This window comes from Camellia sinensis, chromosome 3 (assembly GCF_055761805.1).
Source record: "Camellia sinensis isolate YWXY chromosome 3, ASM5576180v1, whole genome shotgun sequence".
In the NCBI taxonomy this organism is placed as follows: domain Eukaryota; kingdom Viridiplantae; phylum Streptophyta; class Magnoliopsida; order Ericales; family Theaceae; genus Camellia; species Camellia sinensis.
This window is the reverse complement of record NC_138963.1, coordinates 169,978,917-170,006,717: the sequence shown is the minus strand read 5'-3', so window position 1 is coordinate 170,006,717 and position 27,801 is coordinate 169,978,917. Positions and strand designations below refer to the sequence as shown.

Genomic DNA, 27,801 nt, shown 5'->3' with positions numbered 1-27,801 from the left:
TATATTTATTTTTATTTTTTATTGGCACTAAGGTGTTCAAATCAAAAATCAACTAATCCCCAGAGATGTACAAGTCATCAGCAAGGAGTTTTTCACAAGTGTACCACGATTAATTCAATAATTTTTCTCTAATCTGATGGCTCCAAAGAATTGTTAGTACCTAAGAAGTTTCAATCCCTAAATCTTACAAAGTGCACACCCCGAAGACCAAAGGCTTTGCCACCAAGCCAATCCCTTGGAATTATGCTTCAAATGATGTTTGATTAAGATCTAATATAATATTTTTATACGACAATATTTAAGTATTTTATTACACAAAAAATGTTTAAGATAGATTGATTCAAAAGTAAGATTTATGCTTATATCAGTAAGATCGTTAGAGTTATTCATATTGAAAAAAAAAAAAAATTATAAATTCAAATTATAAATAATGTCCTCAAAGGAAATCATGCATAAAATTTCTATATCCTTAATAATTTTAGTTCTCAAATGAGCTCTAATTAATTATGTGACACATCATAATAATCGTATTTTTTTTATTCCAGCCAAATTAATTTTGCATATTTTTCTAGCAGACCTCCTGAAGGTACATTATTAATAATACTATAAATTCAAAAATTTTACTTAAAATTTATTCAAGAAACATCAATTGGTGCCTTAAATATACACAATCATTTTCGATAAATCATTATTCTTTAAAATAATACTCCATACTATTTATCATTTGACATTTATCAATTTATCTTATAAAAACTTAACAAAAAGGGTATCGAGTTCAATTATTTTTATTAATTAATATAAAATTAGACGCTACACGTGTATGTAAATCACTTTTAGAAATATGACATCTAATATAAAATCACAATAGAGTTCACTTTATTAATGTAATGATATTTTATATTATGATATGTGTTACAAAAGAATAATATTAATTTTAATTTAAAAAAAAATTAAATTTAAATTATTTATTTTAATAATCTTAGCCTTATTGTTCTATAAAAGTATTACTTGAATACTTATATATAATAAATTTAGTTAAATTATTTGTTTATTTTGATAATTTTAGTTCTATTGTGCTATAAAGGTGTAATTATCATATAATAATTTTATATGATAAATATATATATATATATATATATTAAATTATAAAATAGTAAAATAAACACTTATTTTGATATTAAAAATAATAATTAAATTAGAAAGAGAATTAGTAATATAAAAATGATTCTAACTATTTAATTTTAAAAATAATAATTAAATTAAAATATCAATTATATAAAAGAAATCCGACAATGACAAAACTAAATACAGGATGAAAAATATATAAAAAATAAATATTTCTTAAATAGAGTCTATTTAAAATTAGTTATTATAATTGAAATTGAATTTGTGTAAAACTTTATATGTAAATAGAAAAAAAATGCTGACATAATTTTTTTAGAAAAAAATAAGTTTTCAGAATGTGCTGCAAAAAAAAAATAAAAAAATAAAAAGATAAATTACAAATACACCTCCGGAGGTTTACTTAAAGTACAAATTGTTCCCTGCAGTTTAAAAAATTACAAATGCTACCTTATTAATATTTTTTTATTTAATAAAATTAACTAAAAAAATGAAATTCATAATTGCTCTCTTATACAATAATAAAATTATCTAAATTATTAATTGACACATATTTCTAACATTATTAAAAATCATTAATCGACTTAATGATTTATTAATAAAAGAGGCGATTTATTATAAAATTAGAAATCTCAAGAAATAAAATATAATTTTCAGAACCACAAAAAACGATTTGTATTTTAATCAAATATTAGAGAGTATATTTATAATTTATCCAAAAGAAAAGAAATACTACTTTTATATATACAATATTATAAATAAAAAATAAAAAAATAAAAAAACAAAGAAAAACGAAGGAGGAAGAAGAGCGAAAGCAAAAGGAAAGAGCAGTGGGTCAACCCACTCTTGTCCGGATGCGTCTGTTTTTTCACTTTTGCCATTCCTTTCCGTTTCAAGTTTGGAGTGGTTGACAAATTTAATTTAAGACTTAAAATTAAATTAATTAAGAGATAATTAATAAAATTTATTTAATAACTATAATTGATATTATTTATAAATTTAAATATCTCTTAAAATATAACTTAATATTTAGTAATATCTAATTAATAAAATTTATTTAATAACTATAATTGATATTATTTATAAATTTAAATATCGCTTAAAATATAACTTAATATTTAGTAATATCTCTTAAAATATAACTTAATATTTAGTAAATTTTAAGTCATATTAAATTTACTTGGCCTCATTTGGGAATAAATTTTTTTAGTAACTTTTTGACTTTTTAGTTAAAATATGATGCAAAAAAATTAGAGTATATTTGGAATGACTTTTTAATTTTTTATCAAAAAAAAATATAAAAAGTAAAGAGAAAAGAAAATCTTGACTTTTTGGTATAGATTGTTGATTTTTTGATTTTTTAATGACTTTTTGATTTTTAAACTAAAAAGTAATTTTGCCAAACGAGACCTAATTTTGACTAAATTTATAAAAACAAAACATAAGCATTAATATAGACTATTATAAACTCACTATTACCACTTTCACCATCATTACCATTATCACCACTATCATCTACTGCCATTACTATTACTACCACCATACCACCATCACTGTCACCGTCACCGCCACTGCCACCACCATCACCACCACTACCGCCATCATCACCATCACCATCACCATCTTGCCGCCACCGCTACCACCATCATTATCATCGCGCTACCGCCACAGCTACCACTATTAACCCTACCGCCACTACTACCATAACCATCATATCATCACCACTACACCACAATATAAAAATTAAAGAATAATGCTTGGGACCCCCTTTTGGGGGTCACCCCCTCACCTCCTTTGCCACGTGGCGGGTGATGATTGGAGGAGCAGGGAAAAAAAGAAAAAAAAAAAGAAAATATAACCAATGAGAGAGAGAGGGGGTCCAAGGGGGTGGGGGGAAAAGGGGGGATGAATCATTATTGAAAATTAAAATATATAATTTAAAAATAATAAATTTCAAATCTAATCTTATACATATCAAATGGCTTATTTTTCATTCAACACTTAAATTTTTATTAAACAATTTTTTAAATTAAAAATTTTAATATTCAATTTTCAATATTTAATTTTTAATCTTCAGTGGTTAACTTTATCAAACACCACCAAAAACAATCAAAAGAAAAAAGAAGGATAAAAGACAATTTAGTTATTAAAGTATGTGTTTTTTTATTTTAATTTTGATATTTTGATATTTAAAATTGTCAATTTGATCGTAGGTTTAACATCCGTCTACATTGATAATATGAATATGAATATGAATATGAATATGAATAAAAGACAATTTTAGTTATTAAAATATATATATATATATATATTAATCATTTTCGTTCTTCAAAATTTAAATTTTGTCATTTTGATTTTTAAAGTTGTCAATTTAGTCCTAGCTCAAATTGATAATTTTGATGATTAAAATGACAAAATTTAAAACTAAAGGAACTAAAATAATAAGAAATACATATTTTAAAAATCAAAATTATCTTTCATCTAAATATAAAATATTTTTCTCATTATCAATATAAACCGACATTGGAAATATGACTAAAATAACTTAAATTGATCGTTTTAAAAGTTAAAATAACAAAATTAAAGTTTGAAGGATTAAAATAACAAAGCACACATTATCTGAAAAAGAAAGAGCGACCCTTGACCCGCATACCCACCGCTTTGTTCCCCCAACCACGTAACCATCAGATGCACGGATGTATATGATTTAAAATGAATAATTTAAAAAAAAATTATAAAATATATGATGTATTATGATTTTAAGTTTAATATCATTCATACTAATTGTCTATTATTATTTATTTTCAATGAGATTTTGATAACCAAAAACATAAAAAGTAATTCAATTAAACAAACAAATAAATAAAAAATAATTGCAGTGAAACATCAATAAGTATCATATAATTGAAAATTATGTTTTGCTATAATAAAAATAATATTCTACTGTCAACCCTCAAACAAAACAAAATAAAAGACTTAATTATTCAAGTTTCTTATTAAAAAAAATGATATCAAATGTAAAAGAGCAAAATTAAATATTACATAAAAACATATAAATTATGTGAATCCATCACCAAAATATCATCGAAAGATAAAATTTTAAGCAAAAGAATATACTGGATACTCAATGGTCAAGTTAAATTATTCTGAAATTCTCAAATAGGAAAGAATTTTTTAATTTGGTGGGAAATTCATTATGAGAATGATACACACAAATAATTTTCATACACATTTTTTTTTTTTTGTAATTTTGGTACAGAATATTCAACATTGATGTAATAAAAAGAAATTCAAAAACACTCTAACCGTCAAGTTTGGTAGAATTAAAATTTAGACAAAAAATACAAATGTGTGAAGCATTTCAGCCATATCTATAACAATATAAGATTATATATAGAGAGAGGAGGAATGCAAATGTGTGAACTTTTTCTGCCATACCAATAATAATATAAAATTATATATAGAGAGAAATAGAAAGAGAGAGAGAGAAAAAGCAACATAATATTTTTGTATGTGTTTATAATTAATTAAAATATAACTGTTTATATAGGAGGAGAGAGATGTGAAATTAGATAGATAAATATAGATTATCTTTATTTTGAATTTTGTTGATTGATATAGATTATCTTCATATAGATTTTCAATTCAAATATTTTTGAATTTTGTGATTTTTTTTTTGTTGATAAGTTTGTATTCAGATAACTATTATTCTAAGAGCATATATTATTAAATTATTAAAAAAATAATTTTTATTTTAAATGGAAGTGATAGGAGAGGAGCGAGTTTCAAACTTAAGTAGGAATGGCAAAGGGGCAGGGCGGGGGATCACACTCCTCGTCCCCGATCCCCGATGGGGAACCTATCACCGTCCCTGTTCCCGCCCCCTAATGGTGGTTTCCCTAACCCCGAAAATTCCCTGGACCAAAAAAAAAAAAAAAAACCAAACAGCAGTAGCATAGCAGCAAATGATTCAACAACATCATCAACAACAACATCATCATACAACATCAACAACAACATCATCAACAGAGAGAGAGAGATCTGAGTAAAGAGAGAGAGAGAGAGAGAGAGATCTGCTCAGCTCAGATCTGCTGTATGCGGAGGGAACCGACGCTGGAGGAGGAAGAGGTGGTGCTCGGCGACAATGTTCGATGCACTCTTTCTCTCTCATCTCTCTCTTTGCTCTCTGCTCTCTTTGCTCAGAGGAGGAGGAGGTGGCGCTCGGAAGAGGAGGTAGCGTTGATTCGGTGCGAGACGATGAGGAAGAGAGAGAGAGAGAAGATATGAAATGAAAAAAAAGAAGATGAAATGAAAGAGAGAAAGAGAAATAGGTAATCAAAAAAGTATATACATCTCACTTCGGGGACAAACGGGGCCGGGCCGGGCCGAGGCTTGAACACTTATCACCATTCCCGGCCCAAAATTGATCGGGAATTGATTTTTGAATACCATTACCGTCCTGTCGGGGGTATTTTTCGAGAAAAAACCGTTCAAATCGGGGTTAGGAATCGGGTTTCCATCGGGTCGGTTTCAAATTGCCATCCCTAAACTTAAGTACCACATTATTTTTAAAATTTCAAAAGGTTTTATAAGAAACTAAGAATAGAGATTTGGAGGCCTAAAAAGCACATCTACTACATTTGCTTATATATATAGTATAGATCTTCAAGCAAAAAAAAGGGATTGAAAGTGATGTGGCGTAAAAGAATGGAAAAATAGTATTGTTTAAAAATAAAAATGTAATGAGTAAGAAAAAAATTAAATATTAACTAAATTTTAACAACCTTAGAAAAAAATAAAATAAAAATGGTGTGATGTTCTCTTACATGATATAACATCTTTAGGGATAAGCAAGTTACATATGACATTTAAAAAAAAATATTGAAATTGTGTAAGGTAGATAGGGTTTTTTAATAGAGAGATGGTTTGGGAAAAGAAGAGAAACAGTAGGAAGAAATATTTAATTTTTCGAAAATTGGTGAGAGATTATGATGGGGGAGATTATGGAATATTTTGTTATCTTTTCATTTGAAATCCATAAATTAAGGAATACTTATTATTTCTAAAATAATTAATAATTAATTAAATACATCAGTCAACAATTTTAAAATGAGAGTTTAGAACTCCTAAATGCCTTCTCACTAAAAAGAATGTTTTTTCTTTCTTCTTTTTTATGTAATATATAGATAGATTGCTAGTTTCCTGTATGGTTCCAAAAGCTTGGACAGCTAACAATGACATTTCCTGGAAAAAATGGTCTGTCAACATTACCCCACAGAGAAACCATGGTGAGGGAGGAGTAGTGGGTATCAACTTATACTTTCCAGCTCAAATGTAGCTGGAAATTTCTTGGAAACTTCTTGGAAAGAAGGTTTGTAATGAAAAAATGTGGTCGAAAACATTTCAAAGGACAATAATTTAGGTGTGCGTATGAGAGTTGAGATGGCTTACCTATAGGCGGCGTTTTTTTAACGGCGTTTTTTAAAACGCCATTTTTTCTAATATTTAACGGCGTTTTAGAAACGTCTTGTTTTGCTGTAATTGAAACGGCGCCGTTTCAAGAATCAAAGACGTTTTTTAAACGCCTTGGAATGGTCTTTTGTTCGACCCCCTCCTTCTCTCCTGTTTCACCTTTATTTTGAATATGATAAGCAGAATAAGCGAAAATCTCAATCTCACTCTCGCGCTCTCACTCTCACTCTCACTTTCGCGGTCTCTCTCTCTCTCCGTCTCTCTCGCCCTCTATGCACTGTTCGAAGTTCTCGCTCAAAATCGATTCAGATCGGTGATTCATCCGAGCCATTTCGAAGTTCTCTCTCAAAATCGATTCAGATCGGTGAGCTACTCTCTCTCTCTCCTCCTTTCTCTCTCTCGCTCTCTATGCTGTCTAAACCCTAGTTATCTCTGTCAGTTCAGCTCTGTGATTTAGAGATTCAGCTTTGTAATTTTACTCACAATTCACTTGAATTTGTTGTTGCTTTGATTTTACAAGCTGATTTGTTGTACATTTTGCATGTATAATTTAAATGTTAATGGTTTTGTACAGCCGATCTGGCCTTTTTATCAAATTAGATATGCTTGGTCTAATCAAGTATGTTTTCTACTTTGAAAAATTAGCAGATTGATAATTTAAATGTTAATGGTTTTGTTTATCATACATTCTCAAACGGTGGAGGCTGGCCATCACTTGCTTGTGCTTTGTGTTTTTAATTAGGATTAAGATGTTATTATGTTGGTTTTTGTGAGATACAGAGGCTCTGGCCACTAGGCTAAACTCAAGTGTTTTGCTCTGGAAGCAAAACATTGAGAAAATAAGAAGCCAAAGATGTGGTGTGATTATAGCAAGAATTAGGTCAACTCCTGCTTAATATGGGAGAGAAGGTGGGGATTGCATAATGGTGTTTCATTTTGGTGGAAAAATGACTTGCTGTGCATATCCAATGATGAGTGGATAGAAGTAACTTAAATTGGAATCAAATGGAAGACAAACTTGCCTGGGGGCATAAATACTCATCAAAAGTAGCAATGCTGGAAGGCCCGGACGTAGAAGCACAATTACAATGCATGGAATCATACCCAGATTGAGGCTGTTCAAAGTTTCCTTCAGCACAATAATCGTCAATACTTTGTTGCAAGTTCGTTTGTTGTGCTGGTTGGAATTTATTATCAGGTAGAATACTGAAATTGAATGATGGGTAAGAGTCTTGCCCATACAGCTGTAGCCTCAAAGATTTGGTATTGATCAACTCGTTCCTCAAGGATTTGCTGTTCATCAACTCATTTCTCATGGGTTCGGCTTTTATCAACTCTTTCCTCAACGATTCGGTTTTTATCAACTCATTGGTCAAAAACTCGGATTTTATTAGCTTGTTACTCAAGGATTCTGTTTTTATCAAATCATTCCTCAAAGATTCATTCTGTGTCAAATTATTCCTTGAAGTTTCACTTTTTAAACCAATCAACTCATTCATCAAAGATTCGGTTCTGAGTAACTCGTTCAGGACACCACTTGCTTGCCCAATGCTAGCAATGTCTGGCTTTTCGGTGGTACCAAAGAACCCAGAATAGTTCCCAAAGGAGTTACCTGCCAAAAACTCGGTTTCCCCAGAGGAAAGACAATATATTACAACTTGTTGGGAACAAAATATTCAAAGACATATCTTCTTGTTCTTTTACTGCTACATAAAACAATAGTTTTCATTCTAGATAAGGATCCAGCAAAATAAAGTTGTATAATGACTTCTAAAAGAGCATGTTTTCATGCATGCATTAAAGATTTAAAGCTTGATGACAGTACCACTCACCTTCTGGCAAACAGATTTGATTCCTTTGGTGATGCCATATGTTGATTATTATCATTCTGAATCCATGAAAACTGTTGAACCTGCTCAACACCCAAACTGAAAGGTAGATGCATCCCATTTTGCAACTGCAAACAATGAAAATTGTCTGACGTGTTGCTTGACTCATTCTTCAAGGATTCTGTTTTCATCAACTCATTATTCAAACATTCAGTTTTTGTCAACTCATTCCTCAAAGTTTCAGTTCTTAAACCAATTAATTCATTCCTCAAAGATTCAGTTCCGAGTAACTCATTCAGGACACCACTTTCTTGCCCAGTACAAGCAATATCTTCTTTTTCAACAGTGCCAAAGTAACCCAAAACGTTCGCAAAGGAGTTACCTGCGGAGAGTTCTGTTTCCCTAGAAAAAAGACACCTAGACATGGATCCAGCAAAATTAAGTTGTATAATAACTTTTAACAGAGCATGTTTTCATGCATGCAAAACAGATCTGATGCTTGATTGACATGCCACTCACCTTTTGGGAGGCAAGTTTGGCTCCTTCAAATGTCGAACCTGTTGCTCAACACCCAAGCTGAAAGGCAGATGCATGCCATTTTGGAACTGCAAGATATGACTAGCTCGAAATCATATTTAACATGAACATAATAAGAGCACAATTGGGTGAGTATTACTGGCTCTCTTAGTAAGTTCATTACCTGATTTGTGCACCCCACTGCCAAGAATTGCTGCTTTCGAATATTTTCCTGTCAAAAGTAGATGTCATTACAACAAGATAAAACTTCAAAAGATTGATAAGAGATATCACTGAGTTCAAAATGTTGATGCATTTCAAGTGGAGATTATTATTTCAACTAAGTAGCTCAGATTAGACTACGTCGAATACAATCAATATATGTAGTTTTCAAATTTTCTCCCTCCATTCTATAATCTGAAATAGAGTTATTCGAATTAATGTATCCTACACACATGCTTTTCTTTACAAATCAAGTTGAAAACTTTGGAGCCACACCCTGCATAATTTGGGGGGAATACTTTGTTAATCACATGCTTGGATGCCATTATACCCCAATCTTTGCAAAAAATAGAGAAGGAACAATGCTTCTAATTACATATACCTCTTTTACATCGTGTGTACATGGTTGTCCCTCATTTTGTTGGGGCCTTTTAACCAACTTGTAATAAAAGTTAATAAAATCTTTGCTTTTGTACCTTTGTGGCTATTTTTACCTTTCATGTACTCTTATTTTGTTTTGAATGCAGTAGATATTTATAGATTATTATGTCCTTACTCTTATGTTTGTAGTTTTTTTATAGATATTATCTATGAGTTCTAGCTCTGACCATTCTTCTGGTGAAAGTGAGCAATCAAGCTCTAGTAGTTCTAGTTCAGATGAGACTCAGACCACACTCAAGATGAAAGTCATACCCGATCCACCGGCATCATGGCATCCACTAGGCAGTCTTCCTACCACATCACGTAGCGGTAGTACATCACATGGCTCTGTTTCAGCTGGTATGTATGAACTTTGCTTGATATTTTCCACTTGAGCAGGTAACTATAGTTGCATGAATGATGAATTAGTGTACCCTTGGTATGATCTTTTAGATAACTATCGCAATATGTGCCTACTTCTAGTTATATATAATATCCGCACTGTACACATGCAATTTGTTTTTGCTCAGATGAATAAAAATCTTGAAGTGAACATTGTCAAATTCAATAATACCCCATGTAAGTCCAGAGGCTTTGCATTTGCTTCATCTCTAATTTTTAGCCCTCTCTTGTGCACTTTGTGGAGATGTCTCAATTTGGTGCTCTGTTGGGTTATGATTAGGAATAGAATAGAAATGTAATTCACCCGGTTTAGTAGAATTTTGAGAATCTCTTTTTAATTTTTTTTCTCAAATAAATTTAATTAGTTTGACAACAATAATTCTTAAAATATATCTTTAAAAATTATTTTCTTAAAATTATTATGTCACTAACACAGTCAACAATAATGACTGTGTGCCCATCATCCAGTCAGGCTTAAGATGCCTTCCAAGAGGATCCACCAGCATTTGGCTATCTGTAAAGATGGATAGAAAAGACAATGGTTTAGCAAGGGTTTAGCTAAAAAATTGACACTGGTTGACTGCTTAGATGTGTTAGTGACATAATATTACTAATTATTGAATATCAAATAGCTAAAAAAGCCGGAACTCCAATACTTTTAAACCACCTATTTACTTACTTGAATATCAAATCGCTAGAAAATTATAAAAGATGAAAGAAACAAACGAAAATAAATAAATAAACAATGCACTATTAAACCCACAAAAGGTCTCTATCAAATACTTGAATCATGTAAGAAGACCAACACTAACTAAAATCTCAGTCACCATTTAAGTCAAAACCATATCACTTGAAATAATTGTATTAATGGAATTTTGGTTTAACAATTCCAAAAGACTCTTCCTACTTAACATATGTTTATGTAAAGGATGTCAAAGGCTTTGGAGTGAATCAAAGTTAGTTAATATAGCATGATAGATGATCCATTAACCTTAAGAAAAAAAATTGCCTAAATCAAGGATCAATAGAACATGAAGGCTTTACAAACCTGTATATCCTTCATGTGTATCCTTAACTGGACAGATATCTGTTATGTTGAACATGAGTATACTTCATGTGTATCCTTAACTGGACAGATATTTGAGCTGTATCCAAAAATAATTACTTCATGAGTGTATTTCATTCATGCTTTCAAATTTGAGAAATTATTATTTTTGAAAAGATTTGACTACTTAATTCAGAGCTCCAGTCAAATCTATTTTGAATAATGACTTTTCAAAAAAAATTATTTTTGATTCTAAAGAAGTACCCATAAGATCAGTATTCTGTTATGTTGAACATGAGTGTACTTCATGTGTATCCTTAACTGGACAGATATCCTTAAACTAATAAGTTGGTGTTGTCCTTACTACAAGTTTGTTGGGTCTTTAGCCAACATTTTTTAAGGCTCAAGTATTAGTTTTATTAGGATTAGGATCCCCTGTCATCGATCTCTGCAATGGTCTTGTTGTGATAATAGAATGATTCAAATTTAAAGTTGAAACAAAACGATCTAATTTTGGAATGTGTAATGGATATTATTTTGCTTTTAAATTCATATCATTGGATTATATTTTTTGTTGACATGTCTACCATAATAAGATAATTGAAACAAAAGAATAACGAAGGTTCATTGATTGTATTGAAATCGATGATTTCAGTAAGCGATTTTTTTCAATGTTGGTACACTTTCCCTACCCTAGATGGCTTTGCTCAAGAGGTACAAGAGTTTTCTAGAATATCACAGCTGGGAAGCACACATACTCTGAACTGGTGTTGGAAAACCCCTCCCTAGTTTGCACACCAAACAAGTTGCATATTAATTTGGTGTGAACCCCCCTCATCTTTTGACTCTATCTAAACATTCCATGGCTATCCACATACATATACATATGTTATTTATATAATCATCCATGTTAATCTTATGTTAATCATTGTTCACTCTGCTTTATGATATGGGATAGGTATCACCAATCACGAGTGTGATTGTTTAATATATGCATTACTCTTCAATTATTAACTATCATATGTGACAATGATATAGTCATGTCACAAATAAATCTGGACTGTCCATTTACATGGAATGAATGACCCATATGTGTTTATGATATTAGAATAGAATAACTTTTTTATTAGACCCGTCGATGACTTCATTGAATTACATGAGCTTGCAAGATGTTTAATCAAACATTTCTTGACATAATTGTTCACTTGCATGGTTGACTTCTGTGACTATGAATATACAACTTAAGCCTCTTATTGAATGATAGGTTGTGGATTCACTCAGTAGTCATCCTACTGTTCGGCCAATGTCACATCAACAACAATCTCATGCATTTTCATCCCAAGAGGTGAGCAATCATTTAATCAAAAGCTTTTTTGACAAATAACATATCTTATTAATTACAATACTTGCTCTTATTAAATATAGGTTCACCTTTCAAAGAAAGAGAAGAAGAATAAGAAGAAACAGAAGAACTAACAAGGTAAAAATGTAGATTTATACTTATTAATCTATCCTCTAAACTTTAAAAATTAGTGCTATGTTTTATTTTTATTATTTTTTATTAAGTATTCATATGTATAACATAATAAATATATTAAACTATATACTTTGCGCCCCCCCATGTGTCATGAAAATTGTTGCGGATCTTCAATTTGGTGGGGGGTTTGTGGAGGGGGAAAAAAGAAAAGGGAAACAAAATGTGAATAATATTTAGCTTACATGTTATTTACATTTCCCTTCAATTTTCTAGTGTCATGTTTCTTATTGGTTATATTATACATGATATTGGTGGCTAGTCCGAATTGTTTACACCTGTTGGTTATATCCTTTGTTAATGGTGCTCAGTGCAGTTTATGGCTGTAGAAAATTCTTTATCTTCAGTCAAAATGCTGCTTATCAAATCCCAGCAGTATTACAAAGTGTTCCTAGTTAAGTACCATAATTAGTACCATATGATTTAGCTCAGTAGTTTAGAAGTGCATACTGAGACTATACTTGTGTACGTGTATTTCTGATCACTTTGCTGTAATAATATTCAGTTCTAAATGAATAATTTTGACCTTTTCATCATTAACAGGAAGAGGCTACCAAAAGCAAGTCTGCAGGAAAGGCATAGTACCAGACTATGATCTCCGACAGCGATTACACCGAGTTTGAAAACTTCTCAAAGTGGTTGGGAGTCTCCCAGTGAGATTTTTCTGTCTTTGAGTTTTGTCTTGGTATAATATCTTTATCTAATTGTTTTGTTTCAAGAGGAGTTAATTTACTTTTTGTGGCAGTTTTGAGACAAGATTTGAGTTTGGTGGGTAATGTTTTATGACAAGATGGATGGATTTTTCATTTTAGCAGATCTGGAATCAAAATTTTACAAATTGTAGTCTCTTACTTAAACACGGTTTGTTAGTTTTTTTTTGAATGAGAAATTGAATTAATGCTTCATTTGTTATTTGAATGAGAGTTATTATTTTAAATGTTAGTTTTTTTTTAATGTGAAATTGAATTAATGCTTCATTTGTTATTTGAATGTGAGTTATTATTTTAAATGTTAGTTTTATTACAGATATTTGAATGGGAGTTAATATTTTGTATGTTAGTTTTATTATAGGTATTTTTTTATTAATTGAATGAGAAACTAAATTCAATATTTTTTACAGGTATTCTTTTTAATTTAATCAAATAAAATTAGCATAATATCCCCCCCCAAAAAAAAAAAAAGGAAGATATGACGGCGTTTCTACAAACGCCTCCTAATCCCTCAACAGTAACGGCAATATTTTTAAAACAGATACGACGGCGTTTCAAAAACGTCGCTAAATATTGTTGGTGACGTCAGCGTGTGTGTGGTGGGACATTTGGCGGCGTTTTTTAAAACGCCGCCTGTACTAATATCACGACGTTTTTAAAACGTCGCAAAGCTACAGCGACGGCCGCAGCTTCGACGTTTGGTACTAAACGCCACAAAAGGAATTAGGGGCGTTTTTGATACATATGGCGGCGTTTTTTAAACGCCGCTAAAAGTGCGATTTCCAGCACTTTTAATTAGATTATTGTCTAAAGTCTAAAAAAAAAAGAAAAATTAAAAATTAAAAAATAAAAAATTTAGTGTTGAAGGCCACAACTTTTTAAAGATTATTACATAATGCATCATTAATTATTATTTCTAAAATAATTAATAATTAATTAAATATATTAGTCAATAATTTTGTAAATTAAAATTTTAATAATTTTAAAATGAGAGGTTGGAGCTCCCAGAAAGTTTCTCACCAGAAAATTCTTTTTCCTTATATAATATATAGATAGATAGATATTAGAGAAAATTACCCAAAAAAAATTCGAATGTAAGAAGTTTGTAACAAAAATAAATTATAAAATTTTAATTTTATTAATTTAAATTCTATTTTTTAAATTTATTTTCAGTCTAAATTATTGACCTACTTTTATTAAGTAAAACCAATAAAAATATGAAATTTTAGTTATTAAACTTAACATTATTTACATAAAAAGACTAAAATATCATTTTTATTAATTGTAGTAACTAAAATATTTTTTATTTTTCATTGGTTTTACTTAACAAAAATAGACAAATAGTTAGATTGAAAACAAATAAAAATACTAAGATTTTAAATTAACATTTTAAATTTCAAGATTTGTTTTGTTGTCAGACTCAAAACTTAAGAAATTTTTGTTATGTCACATTTTTGCTAATAGCTGTGAGACAATTAAATTCAGATGACAAATATATTTATTTATAATTATAATCATCATAAAATTATTGTCTATATCAAATTAGTTCACCAGAAAACATATGATAAATTTTTCTTACAAATTGATATGACATGCAGTAATAAAATATTGATATTTAAAGTAGACCACCCACTAAATTAAATGATAGACTAATTTAAGTTGGTTAGAAAAATTTATTTCCACAACATTACTCTTTTTGAAAAAAATCTTTCTTGAAATTAATACTGTGTTTGTTTGCCACAAAATAATTAGTGGATTGACAATAATCAGTCTGATTTGAGTTCTTTTTTTTTTCTCTTTTTTTAAATATATATGTATATAAACCGCTTAAGTGCTTGAGATTTGTTTTTTCTTTTCGATTTTATCTTTTCATTTTAAATAATTTACTAATTGTGACATATATATTGAGTGAAAGTTTTTTTTTTTCTAATTACGCAAACATTCTTAGTCAATTACGCAATTCTTGAATAATTATGAAATAGATTTTTTTTGGTAATTACGTAAACATTCTTGGTCAATTATGAAATATAAATCTTTTATTTTTAAAAAATTACAAATGCGCACATAAGATTTGTTTAAAATATGAATCGGTCATATAATACTAGAAACTACAACTGTCATTTGTTATAAATTTTAATTTAATACTATACTCAGGAAAAAAAAAACTATTCTCCTATGCAGTAATAAATTATCAAAATTTTTTATTAAAAAATATTTCTCATATCATTAAAAGCTGTTAATTGACTTAATAATTTATTTATTAACAAAATAATTAACTGAAAAATATTTTTCATATCATTAAAAATTATTTATTTATTTATTAATAAAAGGGCAAATTACATATACACCCCTCGAGGTTTGGTAAAATTACAGATACCCTCCTGAGGTTTCGGAAATTACATCCCGCCCCCTGAGGTTTGTATTTTCATAACAATTTACCCCCTGAGGTTTATATTTCATAACAAATTACCCCCTAATTTCTTATGTAAATATAGCATTCAGGGGGGAATTCGTAATTTCTCAAACCTCAGGGGGGGTATTTGTAATTTAGCCAAACCTCGAGGGGTGTATATGTAATTTGCCCTTAATAAAATTAGTCATTTGTTATGCGAGTATGATTTATGTATGACTAACTGAAAATTAGTCATTTGTATGTCTATATATGTGTGTGTGTGTGTGTGTGTATTTTTCCTACTTTATTGGTTCAGTGAATTGTCTTAATAATTTTTTTTAGATGGAAGAATTATCTTGGTATCTGTTTTATATTTATTTATTGAGAAAAGCTACACACCATAATAATTTTTTTTTTAAATTCGAAAAAATATTAAAAACTCATAAATTCACCTAAAATGATCACTACAAGAATTTACACATTTTGCGACCATTTTTGCCGACCAAAAAAATTTTGGTCGCAAAAAAATAACATTTGGCGACCAAATATTAATTAGTCGCGAATGATCATTATTTTTACCGACCATATATTATTGGTTGCAAAAGGTTATATTTTGGCGACCAAAAAATGAGTTGGTCGCAAAAAGTGGTATACTTTTGCCGACCAACCAGAAATTTGGTCGCGGAAGGTCACATATTTTTTGACGACCAAAAATTTGATCGCGAAAAACTTATTTTTAGCAACCAAAAAAAATTAGTCGCCAAATTAGTACTTTTAGCGACTAATATTTTAGTCGCCGTTGATTGACATTTGGCGACTAAAAATTTTTGTCGGCGAAAGAACCTGTTTTTGCGACTAATATGATCTTTTTGTCGCCAAAAGTTTGGGGGGAAATTTGTGTAGTGGGGCGGGAATTGAATTTCAGAAAAAAATTAAAGCCTGATCTCCCTTGGAGGGAACGAGTGGGATTCGGAGACCTTGAAGGTTTTTGTGGTCCCTCATTCGCATAATGACCTTCAACACAGAGGATCGTTGTCTTTGAAGATACAAAAGTAGCTTCCGATCTACTCGATAATCCACGAGCACTCACTGCAGCTGAACCCTAATTCCGAACCTTGAAGATCACTCATACATATCTGAATCTTCTGTTTATTCGGATAATAGCAAACAAAAATGGATTCGATTGTTCCTGTTGCTGTGGTTTCGGTCGTTGTAGGATCTCTGATCGCGCTCGCTGTGTTCGATCGCACAACCAGAGGCAATTCAGAAAGCTTCAAAGCCTCCCCAATCAGGCTCTAAGAAATCTCGTTCGAAGCCTCACTCTCATGCCGCTGATAAGGTACCCCACTCATTTCTATTTCTAGGGCTTCTACGTTTTTCTAGGGCTATTTCTAGGGCTATGGAAGAAGAGAGGATTGGCTAGGAGTGGATGTTAGATTGGTGGGCAGAACTGGTGGTGGGGATGGATCTGCCTCTGTCCATTTCTTAATTTTTCTTGTATTTTATCTCCTAATTTCCATTCGGTGTGATTAATCTTTACGATTAATTATTTGGGTCTCTTACCTTCCATTTTTGTTGCCGATTTAATGGGTACAAGTGAAAGAAATTCAAAATCTTTAAAATCTGTTGGTTTACGAAGATTTGAATTTTCTCTCTTTTCCGGCCTTTTCTCAGCAACCAAACAGAGGTTACATATTACTGGGGAACTAGTGTTGGCAATATGTTCTGGTTTCTTTGTCAACTGAATGTGGGTCTCTTGATTTCATTTATCATGTTTTGTTTTGTGGGTTTTTCTTTATTTATGATCATATTGATTATCAATTGTTTTGTTGGTGTAAGAGATTAATAACCATTATTTTGATTACACAATTGCATGGACTGAAGTGACATATAGGTTTTGTGTGGAAATATACTCAACTGTTTTGGATCGTTACTCAACTTCATTTTTTGGATTGTTACTGTGTATTTGAATTTGGGTTTTGATCATTAAACACAGTCAAAAAATGAAGTTACTTGGTGGTGTAGTATCATACTTGAAACATTTATTTGACTAGTGTATTTCAATATTTATTTTAGTAAGGTGTTTCTCTTTTCTTTTGTTTGGCAGTGGAAGAGTATTTAGCAAAGCTTTGCTTCCCTTCATAAATAATAGCCTTCTATGGAGCCAGAAAGGTATGCTCTTCAGTTCTGCGCATCTTGTCTGTTGAAGTAAGGAGTTTTTTTTTTTTTACTCTTTCTGATTTATAATCAATATTACTCCATCATTCTGTACCCCAAAAAAATATTTAAAAAAATTTACTCCATGATTTATAGGATGTCATAACATATCAATTAGTCTTTCGATTTCTTATAACTATGAGCAATCATACATGGTAATATATTTTTACTAGCCTTGCTCCTCAACAAACATACCCCAAACATCTTCTGATTGACAAGATGATCTGAGTTGTGGTCCAATTGCATTTGAAAATTTTGAGTACACCAAATATCTATATAATAAGGAAGCTCAAATTTTTACTCTGATAGGACTTTTGTCCCTTTGTCAATACATAGACCGTTAGATTGAATCCAATCCAATGACTCACAATATCTAATCACCTTACAGTTTCTCTCTCTCTCACACACACAATCCTCTCAAATTTTCAACACTCTCTTTCAAATTTTGAACACAGAGGTCTCTCTCTCTCTCTACATTACTCTCTTCATCTTCTCTGTTTCTCTATTCCTCTGAACCGCCCCAAACCCATCTCAATCCCTCTCTCTACATTACTCTCTTCATCTTCTCTCTTTATCCATTCCTTTGAACCACCCTAACAAACCCATCTCAATCTCTCTGGCTCCAACACAGAGGTAAAGAATTTCTCTCCATCATCCGAAGACTACAGTCAGATCTGCGAACCCTCCTCCAAATCCACAGAGGTAAAGAATTTTTCTTTGTTGTTTTCTCTCATATTAATCAACAAATTGAACATTTTTGGAGATTAATCTAGATAGCTTTTTGGGATTAATCTAGACAGTTTTTTGTATCAAAATGGGACAATTTTTTGGAGATTAATCTAGACATTTTTTTGTTTAAGGTTTGTTTTGGTTGCCTATTTTGCCATTATTATTATTTTTTTGGGGTCTGTTTTACCATATTAATCTAGATAGCTCTGTTTTTTCATTTCTGTTTTGGGTCAGATAATTTGGGTTGCCTCAAATTTTTTTCTACATTTTAGGTTTGAACTAATATTTGTAGGTTCATACACTTAATGTTGGGCTGGGTAAGGCTATACTATTTCATATTTTTTAGCTGGAATAGTTATCAAATCAAGAATTGCATTGTACTTTAATAAATTCGAATTTTGCAAATCATGGATTGAATCAAAGACGATGTTAAACAATCATATATATGAATAAATAAAAAAACTGAGTAGAAACACTAAATACAGTAGAATATGAATAAAGAGTAAGTGGGTAACCTTTATTTTAAAACCTAAAACAATTTGCAGTGTGTGTATGCTTAGCTCAAAACCTCTGAAGATGTATTTTGACATTTTCGAAAGAAAAAAAAAATGTTAAAAACCTGTTGGTTCTGAGAGGATGTGATTGGATCCTATTAAACCCTCTCATTGCCAAAATGATATTGAAACATGCATAAGTATTGGTTATTCTCGAAGTAAAGACATTTAGAAGTTGTATTATGACATTGTCACCAAGAAAAAAAGTTAAACCTTATCGAAATCTATCCAAACCGATGTTCTGTTGCTTCATGCTCCTTGGGAGATGATTAACTACATGGGTTTGGAAGAGGCAATGCCTTTCAAAGGGATGTAGGCTAACTCTGGTTTGTTTTTGCTTGTTTTTTTTTTTTTTTTTTTTTTTCCATTTGGGGGTTCTTGATCCAGTTCACTTTCACTCAGTTCTTCAAAGATAGTGAGTGTTCAGGATAATATTTCTATGCTACAAATAAGTCCATTCCCAACCGTTACAGGATAATGATATATATTTCTATTGTACAATTCAAGCTGTTTAGATTTTTTTTTTCAATCCAGAGGAGGAAAGAAAATGAACAAATGGATTTTATTTCATTCCCACAACTCACAATTATACTTCACATTGTCTATGCATCATATACTTAGATATTGATTACAAAGCAACTAAATTAATGGCTATATTTTTTAATTATGCAGGTGTGTAATTGGCTCTTCGCATTTATTATGTAAATGTTGGTAATTATGTCTTCTCTGCATGTATGTATGTTAGTAATTATACAGGCGTGTTCAATTGTTTTTGAATATGAATCAAATCTTTTCAGCTGAATGAGTCGGCTAGGATAGACTTGGATATGGCGAAAGCGGTTGAAGAGGGGCATGCCATTGAAGGGAGGGGATGAGATTGGAGTACAGCTCTAGATTGTTTTAGTAATCTAAATTGTCTTATGTTGCTCTGCCATGTGTTCTGATTTTTATGCTTGCCGTCCTTGTACATCCTTCTTCGAATAAGAAAAGATAGTGAAGAATACACAGGAGTCCTTCCAAATCCATAATGGGCTGGTGCTTATTTTGTTTGCATGGATTGATAGAATATCTAATTGCCTTGTACTTTATCTTTTAAAATTTTGTCTGTTAATGTTTGTTAAGTTTCCTATGATTATCGTTTATTTCAAACTGGGATGGTCAACATAGATCAACAGGTTATAGATAAATATTAGAACAATGTTTTTCCTTGATAATAAAGTCCACAAAAACCCTATTCATCTAAGCAGACTATAACAACTATCTATCCATCCCAGCCTGTTAATCTCCAAGGGAACATAGGGTTAATCAATTATTGTGTATGCCATTTTGCACTGATATTGATATTATTAGCTTCCCTGTGCAGTTTTTCAGGCATCCTACTTTTCTTTTGCTGCTTTTTTTTTTCATTTTTTGATTTTTGCTTTTTGGGTGAAGAACTGTTTGTTAAAAATCAGATTACTTCTCTGATTCACAGATTGCTATGACCCCTTGGATCCAAATGGTAATGTGACAGCTACCTTCAACATTCTCCAATGGACGGTTGATGGCTACGTGGTTAGTATCAAAATTAATAATCTGCTTAGGACTGCTTTAGGATGTTATTTGGGTCAACCATGCTGTCAATTATTTTATGAAATATCTTGCAGCTGTTTTACATTAAAAATTGGTAAGTGTATGTGCATCTTATGAAAATTGATTAATCCCATTATATTATGTTCTACATCTGATGAGTCCATTATTGTTTCTAATTCCATCTAGATAAGTCTACAAACCTCTTGGGTAGAACTCACCTTTGAAAAGAGGCATGCAAGAGGAGGATGCTCAAGAGGCAACCGACGTCCTAGTGGCCCATTATTCCCAGCTAGGTGACCCTATCTCTTAGAAGTTACAACCCTGCACAGGTTGCTCCATCCGTGACTCGACCACTGAGTAGCAACCCATGTGATCCCATACTTGCGTAGGTTGTGTCTGATCCCAGACTCAACGTGGTGGCTAGCTCTGATACCAAATAATATGAACCCTTAGGTAAAATTCTCTTTAAGGTCACCATTTAAGCTTTCTTAGAGATCATGTGTCCATGTGATGATTTATATTGTTCCCTACCATCTTTATGCAGTTTGAAACAGACTGTGGTTGAAAGCACCCTGTCAATGAATGAAGATCTTTTGAATAGAAAATACACAAGCATTGAGTATACACAAGCATTGACACAAGCATTGAAAGCACCCTGTCTTTGGAATCTCTCTCCCAGGTAAATAAACAACAAGCATTGAGTATACACAACTCTGAAGATAACAACAACATGGGTGTGTTCCATGGAGACTTGGACAGATCAGCAGGAGTACAAGTTGCTAGTAGTGCTACTACATCAAAGAGAAGACGAAACGACTTTAATGACAATGACTATGATGCAGCAGAAAGATCCAGTGGAAGTCCTGGAATTGATGATCAAGAGGACCTCCTCCACCTCAACAGCAAAAGGCTTAGGTAAGTATCTCTTATAACTCAGTTACAGTTTACTCCAAATAAAAATGTCATCAACTCCCACTCCCACTCCCACTCCCACTGCAAATTAGAAAATAAAATTGGAATAGACATAACCCATTTCAAATGAGTCAAAATTGGTCTAATTTCAAATGTATTGTCTAATTCGTTTACACAATAGTAGTTTCTGGGACCTCTCAAGCACGAAAAGCTTCTTCAATCCTATTATAACTATTCTCTTATAGGAAAAATAATGTACTTATAATCTACAAATAGATAAAGCAAAACTTATGTATATGCACAATGCAAATTTTATTGTCCAAGATGTCATGTATGCATGTATGTACGCACTCTTTCATCCATAGAGGGAGCCATGCATGCATGTGGTATTGAATATTGGAAAGTATGACTGATGAAATGAAAGAGTCATGATTTTGCATGAAACTTATAGTTTCTTTCTTTCCCTTGGTAGGTGCTCCCAAGATGGGTTGTTTATCATGAATTGGTTCTGACAACCAATGAGTACATGCGGCAGGTAAACATCAATTTTGTTTTTGTACCCCTTTCTCAAATTTCCCAGATAGTATAAAGTTCCGTTACACAATGGTTCTGCAGGAGTTATACTTTGTCCATTAGAGACTAATTTGAGAAGTTGAGTTACAGGTTACTGAATTAAAACCTGAATGGTTGGTGGAAATAGCTCCTCACTATTATCAGTTGAAGGATGTGGAGGATTGTACGCTTTCTCTCTCTCTCTCTCTCTCTCCCCAAAATGACATCTTCTGTTGCTTCAGTTGTGTGAAAACCATTCTTTTTCAAATTAACTCAGTTTGAATTTAACTTTACTTTGAAGTTTGTGGTTTTAAGAAAAGCTGGGATATCTTCCTTGAATATTGCAAAGGATTTAATTTTTTGAAACTGTAGTGATGTTCAAAGCTCTATATGTTCTTAAATGAAGTCGTTAAATGTTTTTTTGAAAAAAAGTTCTGTCACAAAGTTTCACAAAAATTTTATTATTTGCGAGATGTGATTTGCAGCTTTTAAGTTTGAATTTTAAATGGTAGCAACTGTGCATAAGAAGAGGGAAAGAAAAAGAACATGCAGTATGGTTATAAAATTTCTTAACAAAACAAAAGGGTAGATGCACCCTATTGTAAGTTGGGTAGTAGAAAGGTCTTGACATTTTTGTGTTCTGAACCTGCTCTGATTTGCTATTGAACTAGATCACCAATTTCTCCAATATCCTCCTATGTGCTTAGATTTAGAAGGTGCAGAAAGTAAAACTCGTCGAACAACCCTTTATACAGTCATATTCGATTCATGCACAGGCTTTATTAAAAACATCATGCATGCGTAAGATAAAAGTTCTTTAATTGGATAGCACTCTCAAAGCAGTCATGGTATTAGTTTGAGTTGTTGATAGATTTACCTGTTTGCATATTCAATGGACAATTTTATCTGTATCAAGATCACGTAGTTTCTTTGTAGGATGATTTTATTCAACACGTGGGATTTGATTTATTTTTATTTTTTATTTATTTTACTTTTTTGTTGTTGTGTTGAATGATTTTAAAGAACATTTCTAATATGCCTTGGGAGTTGAGGAGTGTGCTTATAGGTGCCTATGTTTGCTAATATGCCAAAAATTAACCAACGGGCTAATTCGATTGATAGAGAAGTTGACGTTATCTGTAAGACTATTAATTGCGAAGATCTGGTGCTACTAATCGTTGCTGTCAACCTACCTCACAAAAAATCAATGTAAAACAGATGGAGCATAACCTACCCCACAAAAAATGCCACCTTAGTTGGAGCCTTAGACCCAAACTCCTTCCCAAGAAAAAAAGAAAGATCAATGTTGACTGCTCAAGACTTTATAATAAGTTGTTACTTTAATGCATCCCATCCTCTTCCCCTCCAATGTGGAGAATGGCATAAAGGCAGCCAAGAAGATCCACCAACTCCCCACAGAAAGTAATATCCTAGAAAATTTGAATTATCTTTTTTGAGCACTGAGGTAGTCACTAATATCAGTTGTCCAGCTTATTATATTATGGGGCACTGTCCAAACAATAAACTTTTTTTTTTAAAGAACTGGACATGTCAAAACAAAATGACTTGGGTGAGAGGCTTCAGTCATATCAGCCAAAAAATTATTACTAGATTTGATTGACATTTCTCGCATATCCTGCAGGTATTGTTTAGATTGATTTGATGCAGGATTGGACACTATCTTTTATTGCATTCTCTACATCATGAGCAAACCAGTCTTGTCTAATTGTAACTTTTTGGTACTAAACTGCCTTGTGCTTAGAGGCAGCTACCTAATACATATAGAATCCTTGTTAAAAGTTTATTGAGCACTGAGAATTTCATATTTCAGATCTCTAATTGGAACTTTTTTGTACTGAACTGCCTTATGCTTTAGTTACTATATCATTCATTGTTGCTTGTAGGTCGGTGATCCTCTTGAGAAGGCTGCACTTAAGGGAATAGAATGGAGTTATAAATCTGATGAGAAGGCTATGCCGAAAAAGTAAGCAGCAACATTAGTTGTCACTATTTAATTAGTACTCAATTGTTGTTTGTCTTGGTCTTTACATGATATAAATTGTTCCAATCTTTAATCTCTCTTGCACCCTCGATTTGTTCTAACTAATGTTATTTATCACTTTTCTTATTGTAGTTAGGTATCTTCAATGTTGTACTTATAAAAAGAAAATGATGAGGGAAAAAATATGCTAATGGACAATATGAAAGGCTAAATTTTATCTTTACTTGTGAAACAAATCTGAATCAAAGGCCGGCTGCCCTCATTAATGCAACGGAAAATATATTTCCAGCTCATTTGCACAGATACAGACTTGAACACATATGTATAAGTGCTCCAGCAGTGCTTTGGGCCCTAAATGTGTTGAAATCTGATGCTCCTCCACTCTTACTCCCTCTACTGCTCCTGCTCTTGCTATGTGAATCAGTCACCTAAGCAAGGAGCACCATTTTGTTTCTTTTCCATTGAAATGGTCAAAATGTTTACGTTTCTTAGGAAATCAAAACGAAACATAAATGAATACTGAAATTCCATTGTTTCCACCGAAACATACCAAAATGCACCAAAACACATGAGATAAGTGTGAATATTTACTTGTTGCTCGCTTGATCGATAATAACTCCAGTTCCCCTCTGTTTGTGGTCTTGCATATTTAGGTTACATGGACTAGAAACAGTGACATTATAGTTACTTGTGCAGTCTATAATTCATTGTTTAATGAATAATTGTTTCCATCTCTTGCTCATCTTTCACTTCATTGGTTTTTGTAGAAGGCTATTATGTTACGTTTTTCCCAATCCTAATTTTATTTTCAACAATTTCAGGGGAGGTGGCAATGTTGTACAGATTGTGCAGAGACACCACTTCGCATCTCACTTGAAACGGATGGCAGTTGTTGTTCGTGCTTTATAGAATTTCTTGCTTTTGTGAAGGTTATCTGGTTGCCCGTTTTATTTTCCTACTTACTTTCAGATTTTGAGTTGATGCACAAAAGTATAATTAATAAATAGACGTACTACATTTTAATAAACAATATATGACTTGAAATTTTGAGAAAATGTTGTAATGGTTTATATAAATAGACACCACTACATTTTCTTCTTCTATATAAATAGACACCACAGCTACATTTGTTTTTTTTTTTTTTTTTGTTGATAATTAACGTTGTAACATACGAAACTACACACACTCCAATCAATGTGCTTAACATGGTGCATTTGGAGGGTGTAAAATTGTGTCATATTGAAGACCTACAAATGGATATACATGGATTGAAAGTGATGCACTTTGCACCTTTTGTTTTGGCACTTCTGGAAGTCCTGTGATTCCTCTCTTAATTTTTTTGATTTTAGAAGAGCTTAGTTATTACTTTTAGTTTTGCTTCGTAGACGTCTTGACCAAGTTATGCTGCTATTGCTTGTGTGTATGGCCTATCTGCTGCTATCTTGAGGCTTAAATCATGAGGCATTACTGATCTTAATGATGGCTGACTCTGTGGCTGCATAGGTCTGCTCTGTTGCCTATTGAACAGAGTTGCTATGTTGCTGATTGCTGATATGTTCAAATACAGTCTTGGTTTCTGCTGTGTTGTAATAATTGGTCAGATATGTTTACGCTATTCTTGGCATTAGGACTGAGATGCAGGTAAATCTGTCACCAATATTTGACAGATTTAGTTTCTGTTGTGTCTTTAAATTTGACATCCTTGAGATGAGCTGAAAATTCAATATATTTGTTTCTCCTCTCTTTTGACCCTTCCACCTGGTTATGTTTGCTAGCAGAGGCATATATTATTGCTTGTCCTTGAGCCATTCAATTATCTCTTCTAGTTCTCAATTATTAGACTAATTGGATTCTAGTTGAACCATTATTTTTTTCCTTTTCCCCAGAGTTTCAAGACATTCTCCCTGGAATTATTAACCAATTGGGTATGTGCAGTTGTGTTTCTTATAATATCATTTTCTTTTATGTTAAATGGATCTGTTTATTCTTAACATTGAAAAGATTCTCCTGATGTGTTTATTCACTGGATTTCCTTCTTTTAGGGCCCGATAACTTGGACAACTTGAGGAAGCTGGCAAAGCAGTTCCAGAAGCAGGCACCTGGTGCCGGTGCTGGTGCCAGTGCAACTGCTGCGCAAGAAGATGACGACGACCAGGTTCCGGACCTTGTGGCTGGTGAGACCTTTGAAGCAGCTGCAGAGGAGAGAAACTTAATTTTATTGAGACCTCGTGGCTCTTAGTTATTACAAGGAAGGATTAAATATTTAGGTTCCACAAGGGAGGATTAAATATTTTTGGATGGATGTGTATGAATAACAAATATTAGTAGTTTTATTTGTTGATAGCTGCGCATGGATAACAAATAGTTATGTTTCAAATTGTTATGCTAGATGGATGTGACTTGTGAATGAAAACTTAGAATAGTTGTATTGTGTCGAATGTTAACGAATTATGTATTGTGATTGAATGTTAATGATTTAGTTAATTTGAATGATGCTTTAAAATTATAGGTTTATTATGATTTGAATGAATTATTAGGAATTACAGGTGTATTGTTTTCCTGTTTTGGCGACCAATTTATTAGTCGCGACAAATAAATAATTTTTTTTTGCAAAAAATGACAATTGCCGACCAAAAGTTTTGGTCGCAAAAAATACATCTATTGCCGACCAAAACAGCTCTTGGTCGTGGAAATTCACTTTTGCCGACCAAAAGTTTTGGTCGCGTAAAGTAACAAATGGCGACCAAAACCTTTTGTGGTCGCGGAATGTCACAATTGGCAACCAAACTTTTTGGTCGCGGAATGTCACGATTGGCGACCAAAATTTTTGGTCACGGAATGTCACAATCGGCGACCAAAATTTTTTGGTCGCGGAATGTCACGATTGGCGACCAAAATTTTTGGTCGCGGAATATCACAATTGGCGACAAAAATTTTTGGTCGCGAAATGTGTCAATTGGCGACTAAGAAATTTGGTCGGCAAAAGGCGACTTTTCGCGACCAAAGTGTTTTAGCGACAAAATAAATTAGTCGCGGTAATTAAATCGTTAGCGACCAAACATTTAGTCGGCAAATCCAACTTTTGCCGACCAATCAAAATTTTGGTCGCGAATTACTTTTGCCGACCCTCAATTGGCGACCAAAGTAGCGACCAAAAAAATTGGTCGCGGATGACTTTTGCCGACCAAAAATAGACTTTTAGCGACCAATTTTTTTGTTGCTAAAAGTGTTAATTCTTGTAGTGGATATAGTAATAGAATTGAAGTATATAACAAATTAAAAAATGATACATATCATATCACATAATCATATCATATTTTTTAAACTTATATATATATATATATATATATATATATTTCCTTTATGATTGGGTGGGAACATCCTGATGGCCTTTTAAGAGATGTTAGTTGCATATAGGATGGGTGTGGCCTTTGAAAGTCTAGTGATGTTAGTTGCATATCTATCTATCTATTTATGTATTAGGGTAAATTACACTTTGTACCTCTATACTTTACACAAAATCTCATTTTAGTCTATACACATTAAATTGTGACGCTTAACCCCTGCACTTTTGGTCAAGTGTCACATTGGCCCTTCTG

At 32.0% G+C, this 27,801-nt stretch overlaps 3 protein-coding genes across 12 annotated transcripts; 2 read left to right on the top strand and 1 right to left on the bottom strand.

Annotated features, from left to right (window-relative positions):
- Positions 1-6,542: 6,542 nt before the first annotated feature.
- On the top strand, positions 6,543-13,474 carry LOC114322545 (uncharacterized). Of its 3 annotated transcripts, XR_014364743.1 has the most exons (5): positions 6,543-6,958; positions 9,743-9,941; positions 12,293-12,373; positions 12,454-12,508; positions 13,106-13,474. XR_014364743.1 is itself a non-coding variant. In XM_082921382.1 (3 exons), the coding sequence occupies exons 1-3, from the start codon at positions 6,767-6,769 to the stop codon at positions 13,183-13,185; spliced, it is 471 nt and encodes a 156-aa protein (XP_082777508.1). In that variant the 5' UTR covers positions 6,545-6,766; the 3' UTR covers positions 13,186-13,474. The 3 variants fall into 3 exon arrangements, 1 of the variants encoding a protein (XP_082777508.1); XM_082921382.1 differs by lacking the exons at positions 12,293-12,373; positions 12,454-12,508 and having other exon boundaries at positions 6,545-6,958; XR_003650790.2 differs by lacking the exons at positions 6,543-6,958; positions 9,743-9,941; positions 12,293-12,373; positions 12,454-12,508 and adding an exon at positions 12,525-12,956.
- On the bottom strand, positions 7,509-10,720 carry LOC114259180 (uncharacterized). The gene is made up of 2 exons (XM_082917367.1): positions 8,427-10,720; positions 7,509-8,259 (listed from the first exon to the last, which is right to left on the bottom strand). The coding sequence occupies exons 1-2, from the start codon at positions 8,846-8,848 to the stop codon at positions 7,596-7,598; spliced, it is 1,086 nt and encodes a 361-aa protein (XP_082773493.1). The 5' UTR covers positions 8,849-10,720; the 3' UTR covers positions 7,509-7,595.
- A 2,783-nt stretch (positions 13,475-16,257) lies between the features above and the next one.
- On the top strand, positions 16,258-26,705 carry LOC145822901 (uncharacterized). 8 transcript variants are annotated; one of them, XR_014364745.1, is made up of 12 exons: positions 16,289-17,003; positions 17,772-17,836; positions 19,837-19,875; positions 20,639-20,718; positions 20,923-21,189; positions 21,281-21,651; positions 22,121-22,183; positions 22,312-22,384; positions 24,105-24,184; positions 25,024-25,131; positions 26,089-26,127; positions 26,245-26,705. XR_014364745.1 is itself a non-coding variant. In XM_082921383.1 (11 exons), the coding sequence occupies exons 2-6, from the start codon at positions 17,823-17,825 to the stop codon at positions 22,158-22,160; spliced, it is 441 nt and encodes a 146-aa protein (XP_082777509.1). In that variant the 5' UTR covers positions 16,258-17,003; positions 17,772-17,822; the 3' UTR covers positions 22,161-22,183; positions 22,312-22,384; positions 24,105-24,184; positions 25,024-25,131; positions 26,089-26,127; positions 26,245-26,705. The 8 variants fall into 8 exon arrangements, 3 of the variants coding, with proteins under 3 accessions (XP_082777509.1, XP_082777511.1, XP_082777510.1); XM_082921383.1 differs by lacking the exons at positions 19,837-19,875; positions 20,923-21,189 and adding an exon at positions 18,513-18,583 and having other exon boundaries at positions 16,258-17,003; positions 21,416-21,651; XM_082921385.1 differs by lacking the exon at positions 20,923-21,189 and having other exon boundaries at positions 16,260-17,003; positions 19,837-19,871; positions 21,416-21,651.
- Positions 26,706-27,801: the final 1,096 nt, after the last annotated feature.

Excerpts from the sequence above, each read along its gene's own strand:
- LOC114259180 (XM_082917367.1), bottom strand. The coding sequence starts at position 8,848 with ATGTCTAGGTGTCTTTTTTCTAGGGAAACAGAACTCTCCGCAGGTAAC. Across the intron at positions 8,260-8,426 it reads TCAAATCTGTTTGCCAGAAG|CCAACAAGTTGTAATATATT; the intron begins GTGAGTGGTACT and ends AATATTTTGTTC.
- LOC145822901 (XM_082921383.1), top strand. Across the intron at positions 18,584-20,638 it reads CCTCCTCCAAATCCACAGAG|ATTGCTATGACCCCTTGGAT; the intron begins GTAAAGAATTTT and ends TCTGATTCACAG. Across the intron at positions 20,719-21,415 it reads GGACGGTTGATGGCTACGTG|GTAAATAAACAACAAGCATT; the intron begins GTTAGTATCAAA and ends TCTCTCTCCCAG.
- LOC114322545 (XM_082921382.1), top strand. The coding sequence starts at position 6,767 with ATGATAAGCAGAATAAGCGAAAATCTCAATCTCACTCTCGCGCTCTCA. Across the intron at positions 6,959-9,742 it reads CTCAAAATCGATTCAGATCG|ATATTATCTATGAGTTCTAG; the intron begins GTGAGCTACTCT and ends GTTTTTTTATAG. Across the intron at positions 9,942-13,105 it reads ACATGGCTCTGTTTCAGCTG|GAAGAGGCTACCAAAAGCAA; the intron begins GTATGTATGAAC and ends CATCATTAACAG.